This window comes from Camellia sinensis, chromosome 13 (genome assembly GCF_055761805.1).
Source record: "Camellia sinensis isolate YWXY chromosome 13, ASM5576180v1, whole genome shotgun sequence".
In the NCBI taxonomy this organism is placed as follows: Eukaryota; Viridiplantae; Streptophyta; class Magnoliopsida; order Ericales; family Theaceae; genus Camellia; species Camellia sinensis.
This window is the reverse complement of record NC_138973.1, coordinates 75,802,277-75,812,075: the sequence shown is the minus strand read 5'-3', so window position 1 is coordinate 75,812,075 and position 9,799 is coordinate 75,802,277. Positions and strand designations below refer to the sequence as shown.

Below are 9,799 nucleotides of genomic sequence, written 5' to 3'. Positions count from 1 at the left end.
CACATCATCTCTCTACTTTTCTGTACATCTTTTCATAAAAAGACAAAAAATACACTTATTTAGGTCATCCCAAACAACCCCTAACTCAAATAAAAATCTATCTTATCTTCTCAAATACAAAAACGAAAATAACCAACTAAAATAACTAAAAAAACTTTTAAAATAATCACTTCCCAAACGTCATCCTAAGATAAATTTAGAGTAGAGTTTTAAGTATTTCTGAAAATATATTTTTGTTGAAAAAAAAAAAAATGTCCCACCTATAAATAGTACGTTGCCAATGCCACATGCGTGCCTGCCTATCTGGGCAACACCAGTCTGCCGAAGGCTGTATATATCTGAAACAGCGGCATTGTGCTCTGCCCCTCTCCCTCTCTCTCTCTCTCTCTCTCGATTCTTCGATCGAATTTACAGCTTCCCATTAATGGGTTCTCTGCTCGGTGACTGGCCTTCCTTCGACCCTCACAACTTCAGCCAACTTCGACCCTCTGATCCGTCAAATCCTTCGGTAACTACTCTTCCTTTTTCTTTTCTTTTTTTAAGCTTAATCTAAGCAAGCTTTTGATATGATTGAGCTATTTTTTGATATGGGAAGTTTTGATCTTGCCTGATCGTGATGCTGTTCTTGTTTTGCTGTTGATTTATGCTTACTTTTGTGTAAGAAAATACCCACATGAAGTTAAAGAGTGTTTTTTGTTGAGTTGAGTTTTGAAGTGAAATGCACTTTATGGTTTTGCTCCTAGTTTTAGGGTTAGGGTTTTTTTGGAATTCTTCTGTTCATCATTGGAGTTTTAACTTGAGATTTGTTAAAAATTATATCAATTAAAGTTATATGTATGTTTGAAGTTTTGAAATTTGGGGGTTTTATGTTATGAAACATGGGAGTGTAAGATTTGCTAATGATTTTCTATGTTCAGTGAATTCTGTCAGTCTAAATTGTGTTTGAACTAGATAAACTTAATTCATGGTAATTGAATTTATGACCTAAGAAGAACGGATACTTCTAAGAAGGTGACGGCATGGACACTTCTAAGAAGGTAACATGTTGTGTCCGACACGATACTCGTTAGACACTTTCCAACACTTGGACACATGAAACACACTATGAATTTGATTAAAATAACCTGAAATCTAATGATAAAATAAAACAATATAAATTTATACCCATTCTACTCCTTTTGACTTTAAAATTATTATTTTTAACTTAAATGTTCACGTGTATGACATATGATAATTATTCATTCTTATATATGACATATGTAATAAATATATAAAACTATAAATTTTGCACGTGTCCCTCACGTGTCGTGTCTTGCATTTTTTTGAAAATTTTCATGTTCATGTTGTGTCAAGTGGCCTCCCATGCTCCACACATATCAAATTATGACTTTCACATGCAAACCCCATGAAATGTGGAAAGCTAGAAGCTAGAACTTGAGCATGGGTAATGCCGCCAATTTGTGGTGGTTTGTAATTTTCGCTTATATGTGTGCTTTTAGCATTTATGTAGTGATGGAAGCCGCAGGCGGGACAATTGGGGTGTCTATAAATGCACTTATGCCAGCGATGCAACACACGACATTGCAGCCACATGGATAAAACTTCTATGCTTTCAAATTGTTAACTTTTCCTGGATCTGTTGAATATTACTTTAATGGCAATATCACCATTAGAATGGAAAAGTTTTTAGTATGCTATATTTAGTTCAATGCCTTGGTAAATTGTGTAGGAACCCTAAAACAGACATTAACTGATGGTTCAATGCAATCCGTTTATTGGTTTCCAAAAACCTAATGACAGTAGGGAATGTGTTACGGTGGAAATGTCTTGTACATTTAAATATACTTTTTGCGTGTTTAAAATTTAAGTTGAAATAAAAAATTATCCCATTGTTATTCCTAATAGCTGAAGTGAATTATACTTTTTGTTACTTTTTTACTTTTTGAGTGCCATGAGGAGAACACAGATGAAGCTATCTTTTCTGCTTTTACATATTTTTTCCCTCTTATGTGCTAAACCCATTAACTCATAATTGAAAGCTAAAATCACAATGGTCTTGTATGAATTGGCTTATATGTCTCTTTGAAAAAAATCTGTTTAGGCATGGTTTCAAGTCTTAATCTACTTTCCAAAAAGAAAAAAAGAAAAAAGGTATTGATCTGGGATTTGGAATGACTTGTTTTGGGGAAACCAACTGTATGGCAGGCAGAATAATGTGATTCCAATTTATGCAATGAAAACGAAAAAAAAAGAATAAGAATCCAGAGCTGAGAACTACGGTGATATCATGAATACAAGAATCCAATTTGGAGGATTAAGTGTGTAAAATTTGCAGTATTTCTATCACACACTTGTCCCATGTCACACTTGGGACATTGTTGAATAGGACAAACCATAATGTCGTTGAAAAATTAATGCTTGTTGGGCTGAACATAAAATTTGAACGGGTTTTTCTTACAACACTGAAAGAGAGGCTACATAAATTACTAAATTGGGAGAGGGAAAGCAGGTGTTTGGTAGTGTAGATGATTAAAACAACAACTAGCATATGTCCGCACATATGGCAGAAGAATAAGAATAATAAGAATATAAATCAATGTGGTAAGTGCTAGAGAAGATGTAGCAAGTAATAGTGCCATAAGTGTAAAGCTGGTGTTGTCCATTGCCAAGAGGGCAGAATAGTGTTAAAGAGTTTCTCACGAGGAAAGGAGTAACCTTGGAGCCTTCTGGAAGAGTAAAAGCATATGAATTGAGGTATTGGATTGATGGTCTTAGTTTTTGAAGGAGTGAGGGGAAGAAAAGGAAGAAATAGTGTCCAGGGCGGGATACCTAATTCGCATTAATGGGCCACTACAGAGTTACAAATGCATGTCAGAGATACCAATATTATTGGTGATACTTTTCAATGAATCCAAAATGTCCAACACGTGGAAATGTTTTTTGAAACTTTGAAAGTTGCCCTTGACTTGTAAAGTTTTTATGGCTTGAAACCATGCAGCACCATTATATATTGGTTGATGCACAATCGTAGCATGCATGACTGAAACCATGATCCTGCACTTCATTCTGAGCTGCATACTGATGAGTGGGCACATTTATTCTTTACTTTATTTGCTAAACTTTCACTAATCTGTTTATATAGAGATACTATGCTGGTGAACTTATCTGGATTAACCTTTATCTTTGCGGGGTAAACTTCACCTGTGCTCGGGAATCTGGTAATCAGTTTAGAGTTATGGAGATGTTTAAATGGTGTGAGACATTTTTTAGAACTGGAGCCTATTTGTAGTAATAAAGTTGTCAAACTTTCTCGATTGAGATCTCAATACATTTAGACTCTGGAGGGTTTTATGCTAAAGCAATAGATAATAATGTCTAGGACTCTAGCTTCCGATTGCTATTTGTAGATTGCTGAATGTTTTCTATACAAATGGGCAACCATATAGCTTACTTTTTGTTTTATTTTTTGATAAATAAACAAATATTATTAAAAAGTATCAAGGAGATGTAACAAATACAAAACTGCTGCCCCAGTTAGGGGGAAACAAAAAAAAAAAAAAAAAAAAACAAGCACTAGCCAATCACATCATCTAAGAAATCTAAGAAGACAAATAGGTCCATATCAACTTTCTCCTCCAACCAACTATATAAAACCACAAGAAGATGATTCTCTAACCAAGAGGCACCATGTGACACCTCAGAAAAGGTGCGTCTATTCCGCTCCAACCAAACAAGCCATATTAAACAGAATGGCGCCAGCAACTACACCCACCGGCATCGATGCCCAAGCCGAACACCCCGTCAAACCCAAAGCAACTCCAACACTCCCTTCGGTTGAACCCAAGCAATCCCAAAAAGTGAGCAAACAAAACCTCACAATCGCGATGCCACCAAACAATGAAAAAACAAATGGTTCACCGACTCTACATCCGTACAACACATACAGCACCGATTTACTAAAACATGCCCCCATTGCATCAAATTATCCAAAGTGAGATTCATTCCTAAAACTACCGTCCACATGAAGAAAGCAACCTTAGATAGAACCCCCGGAACCCAAACACTCTTCCAAAGAAATACCCAGCCATAATCCCCCACCAAACCCCAATAGAATGATGCAACTGTAACTGTAAATCGCCCCTTTGGCCCCCCCCCCCCCCCCCCCCCCCCCAACTCCACACCATACCATCTTGTCCCTCCCCAGTCATCCCCAAACTGTATAAAAAAATCCCACAACTCCACCAACTGAGCAACCACCCAATCCTGCACCTCCTGCCGTAACTGAGTACCCCAATAGAGGTTTTTGACTTGTGTGAATGGGTGTTTCAAGAACAGAAACTTCACTGATGTTAATTTTCATGTTCCTCGTCTATGTCAAGAGCTAAAAGTGCATCAACTATTGTTCTTTTGATGCTTTTGTTTCAAAAAGTAGTGATATATAAAAAAGTATGCCATCTTCTGTTCTGAAATTATGTTTCTGTTTGTGTCAGAAAATGACGCCTGTCACTTATCATCCTACTCATGATCGGACCCTTCCGCCCCCTAATCAAGGTAAAGAGATTAAACTTTATCTCTTGATATCATTAAAATTTATTTTCTATTACCCGTGTGCTAGTTACCTTTAGAAATTAACTTGTTTTGTATTTACTTAATTCATGATTACAATTGTGCGACTATTTTAGGTTTATTTTCTTCAGTCTTTTGGAAATGTAACTCAGGAGGCCAATTGTGTATCCAGATTGGATGCCTAAATACATATTATGGCATGCGGATCTTAGAAAATTTGATCACTGGGCACATTTATTCAAAAAATTCCGCACTTCAAATGCATATGTCAACGTAATTTATTGGAAGTTTGAGAATAATCATCAAAACTTCTGACTTTTAGGTAAAATTTTAGTGTAGTAGATGTCAAACTGCGTACTTGGAAATTTGTCTGGATCATATCTTTTTAAAGGCTTTAGATTTATGGATATATTCATATAATATTTTTGTTTTTGATAATTAAGTATATCATTAACCATTATGGATGTCTTTCTTATGAGTTACGTGTGTTGAAATTTAAAGATAAACAGGGAGCTGTCAGATTTATAAGTTGTCCAATGACTTGAGTTCAATGAATGGTAGTAGTAGGGACTAGGGAACCAACCCTTGATTTTATCTTTTTTCTTATGAGGGGATTATATGAGAGAAGAATATTTAAATTGTAAAACTACTAGTGGCTGGTTGAAGTAGTTCAGATATAATAATTTCTCGTATATACCACTTATTGAAATGTGGTTTAGATGGACTCCTGGCATCCATTATTTTCGGTACCCTTTCTACATCCTGGCCATGATGGTATTAATATGTTTGTCTGAGGAGATTTAGCCTCAAAGGTGATGTGAAAAACTGATCTTAATCTTTTTGGTGCATGATTGATGTGCCAAATGTTATGGACATTTTTGGGCACTATTGAGGATTTGTCTTTATTTTATTGCTGCGTATTAGCTCACAAATATATTGCATGTTATGACAACTACAGCTTGATATTCTTTGCAAGTGTATTATGTTAAAAAGTAGGACACTTGTTGTAGACTGGTAGTTGATTCAATTCTAACTTTTCAAACCTTTATTATGTTATGAAGACTGTTCAACCTTGTTGAGTTTATTCAAGACTCAGTAGTGAAAGTTGTCCAAACTTTCTTGGTAGTCTTGATTCAAATTTTGTGTAGTATGTTAGCTTAAAATTGTTGTCTCATCGTGTAACTGACATGAATTATTGTAACCCTTTTGGCAGTGATATCTTCAGAAGCCAAAAATATACTTCTTAGACATATGTATGAGGGTTCTAAAGAGGTTAGAGTTCATCATACAATCATAATCTATGCAACACATAGAATGTATGATATGTGTATTGCACATGCACACAGATGCATGTAAGCATGCACAAGAGAGTGAGAGAGAAGTTTTTCCTTTTTGCTCCTCACTTTCTTTATGCTTTTTCAGCTGAGACCAAAGAGACCTGCCTCCGAACTTCTGACACCAGAGCATGGAAACAAGCATCCAAGGGCTTCTGCTTCAGACACCCCTCCCAACTGAGCTTTCCAGTCACTGATTGAAGGTTTTGAGAGTTTTTTTTTTTTTTTTGGAAGTCCGAGTAAATATTCCCATCATCATAATGTAGATGTGTACGTGTGTGTGTGTGTGTGTGTGTGGTGTAAGTGGAAAAGGGAACTTGTTTGCTTATTGTTGTATTGTACATTTTGCATGTATAAACTACACAGTTGTTCATCATCATCATCATCATCATCATCATCATCATCATTGTCATCGTCCCCTTATTTCACCGATCCCAAATCATGTTACAGAAGCCAAGTATGTGTTTGACTCTCGGGTTGATTCTCCCTGGATTTTGTGGTGAATTTAATAATTACAGTAATGCCATCTTGAGGAAGTTTGCTGTTAGATGGTATGGCATATGTTATATGTTCCACAAAACCATGTTGAATGACCGGTCCACATGCAGGATTGCTGTCATTTTTTGTTCATTTTACATGAATTGTTGGCAAATAGTTGATTAGATTAGCACAGGTAAGTAGGTGGTCAATTAAAAATGATCAATAGGTGAGTGTCCAATGTCTGTTTTTGGGTATTGGTTGGAGCATCTCCAAAAAAGAAGGCAAAGGAGCTACATGAGGTATTTTTGCTAGTAAAGTTGGTTTTCTCTTTCTCTAACAGGTTTTACATAACAGGAGGTATTTTGTCCATTTTCATTGTCGTTCTCAACATCTAGCTAGCCTCCATTGCTAGGCAAAAAGATTTTTCCGCTGTTTTGAGATCTCCATCTCTACTTGCTCCCGCAATTTTTATTACATTGCTGTTTGTTTCAATCCATTATTATTTTTAAAAATATGATTGTGCAAAAATATTATTTGAAAAATAAGTTACTGATGGATCGTTACACAAACTAAAATTAAACATAAAATTACATCAAATTCTTTTAGAATAATGGCAAGTCCAGGTATCGACTCACAGGGACAATTGTGAAATTAAATTAATTTAATTGTTAAATTTTTAAATTAATTTTGATGAAAAGATTGATTGTTTATAACCTAATTTAATAATAAATAAATTAAATTAAGTAATTAAATTATCAATTATAAATTAAATTGGATTTACTGATTTGGGAAAAAATTTAGGGCAATGAGTCCACTACTAGTTACGTAAATAGGGTTTCAAATTGAAAACAATTATGTTATGGTTCGAACGGAATAATGATTCGCAACTACAAGTTCAAAGCATTTAATAAGAAAATTATCACGTTCAATGTACGAGTACGAACCATCTCAAGTGGTACGAATTGTTTACTTTAAACTAAGGTAGTGACACGACTCGTCTCTCGTAGTATGGTTCGTCTCATACCTTGAATGTGAAAGAATAGAAAACTTTTGTATGGAAAACATTCAACAATCATAGAAAGCTGAATATTTGAAGAAATAATGAAAAATGTATATATGAAACTTCTAAAACACCGTACAATTATTCAAACCTTTACATAATTGAAAATCAAAAAGAAAAACCTAATTACATGGCGAAGGTTTTATCAAAACCCTAGCAAAGAAAACTAGTCACTCATGGAGGAGTGGGAATAGGAAGAAGATGAGGAAGAAGATCCCATGGAAGTGTCCTTCAAGTTCTTTGGAGAAAATCACCTCTTGGAACCCTAGCCTCTTTTTCCTTGCAAAAACAATTTTAGAACCTTAATTCAGCCTTATTCTTGTCTATTTGTACTTCTAATGTCTTGCAAACAAGTTTAAAACATCAAGCTCGTTTTCCTAGAAAAGTCAATGCACGTGCGGACAAAGTCAACGCACGTGCGCGAATCAGTTTTCTCTTCAAATTCTGTATTTTTGCCCATTTTATGCTTTGATTATGTACAACCTGATTGACATCAAACAGACATAAAGTATATAGTTTGACAAGCAAGTAAGGTTAAGAGATCCTAATTAACGGCCTCAATGTTGTACAATTCGGCCTTAATCACATCCCTTAACTTACAACTTGCTAGTCCTCAAGAAAGTAATAAAAATAAAATAAAATTAAACAAATTCTAACTATTTCCTCTTTTGTGAAAAAACGGTTGCATTTAGCATATGCAACAAGCCTTTAAACCACAAAGTTACCCCAAGTGAATGAGTAAAGTCTCGTGAGGGTTTCTAGAAATGATACCCACAAACATTAACATATTCATATATACTCAATAACAATTAACCACACTACTCCACCTAACAATCAACTTATGTGCCACTACAGTGTGATATTAAGACATAATGAGTCATTAAAGGCACAGTGGACAAGCATGAATGAACTTATTGAGTCAAAATCACAATTCAGTTAATACAAAAATAAAGTTCCCTGTACTTGTACATGCTAGTAGACAAATCATCAGTACCCTCGGTGTAAAGTGTAATCTCTATATTAGTTAATTGTCCACTATAATAGCTCAGTGTAACTCATAATAACACCCAACATATACAGAAAAACTAAACTGTTACAGTTAAGATGCTCAAAAGTTTTTTTTTTTTTAATTTTTTTAATGACTGTGCAATGTCATGATCCATTAAGCTTTCTAATCAACCCATGTAACAAGCGTTGGGCCAATGACTCCCAAACCAGACGGTTTTAGGGTAATAGGTGTGAAAACACCCCTACGGCCTTAATAACTCAAGTTGAAAAGGTTACAAATCCGAACAAGTCATTCTTCTTATTTTTCCTTAACTGTGCAATGTCTAAGTCCCTTAAGCTTTCTAATTAACTCATGTAGCAAGTATTGGGCCAATGATTCCCAAACCAGACGGTTTTAGGGCACTAGGTGTAGAGACACCCCTACAGGCTTAATAACTCGAGTTAAAAAGGTTACGAACCCAAACAAGTCAAATTTATTTATTTATTTATTTATTTATTTTTTAAGAATCTTGGCTCCTAATTTATTCTTTTCTGCAACCTTAGCTATTATCAATGATGTACACCAGGGATTAAAATAAAAAGATCACTACTATGATAGTATGTTCATGTGAATTAAGGCATACTCATGACAAGTGTACTAATATCACAAACACAAATAACTCTTCTCGTGCAAATATTGCATGTAAGTATCTACCCAATAAACCCTTTTTCATACAAGTCTACTATGCTCTCCAATTAACATATGCAAATATCATTACCCTACTAGCAGCAAGTCACATCAAGTGAAGTAATGCAATCAAGTGAAACATGTATAAGCATGAATTATGAGCTAAATAGAAATGCACAAAAGAAAATACAACCCTCATCCCCCAACTTGAATATGACATTGTCCTCAATGGAAAAGTAAAGAGAAATGAGAGAAGATTACTAGAGATTGTAGGTGCACATCTAGGTAGGCATATGTGGACTCGACTTTCTTCGCGCCCCTTTTCGGAGAGCTCAAATTGGTCCTACAGTTCGGACTCCTGTCACGGTTCTGAATCTAATCTCACAAAGTGTAATGTGAGACTGATAAATATCATAGAGTCCAATCCGGCAAATCTTTTTGGAAAATTGATTTTGAATCAAATGATGCCAAAACTAGACTGCCTTGCCAGATTACAGAGTCGCCACCTAAATATTTTATTTTTGGGAAATTTAAGAAACCCTGACTCATGCCGAAGGCCACGTGTCCGTCATCACCAAAGTTACCTTGGCTCGGGAACTTGGGTACGAGAGGGGAAGGTCTTGAAATGAGCACCGCCGCTCGCCCGATCAAAGGATCGGTCTCTACCAAGCATGATATGTTGTT

The 9,799-nt window shown here is 35.4% G+C and overlaps 1 protein-coding gene across 1 annotated transcript; it reads left to right on the top strand.

Moving 5' to 3' along the window:
• Window positions 1–226: 226 nt before the first annotated feature.
• On the top strand, window positions 227–6,447 carry LOC114279314 (DET1 complexing ubiquitin ligase). The gene is made up of 4 exons (XM_028221532.2): window positions 227–508; window positions 4,491–4,551; window positions 5,780–5,838; window positions 5,989–6,447. The coding sequence occupies exons 1-4, from the start codon at window positions 281–283 to the stop codon at window positions 6,079–6,081; spliced, it is 441 nt and encodes a 146-aa protein (XP_028077333.2). The 5' UTR covers window positions 227–280; the 3' UTR covers window positions 6,082–6,447.
• The last annotated feature ends 3,352 nt before the right edge of the window (window positions 6,448–9,799 follow it).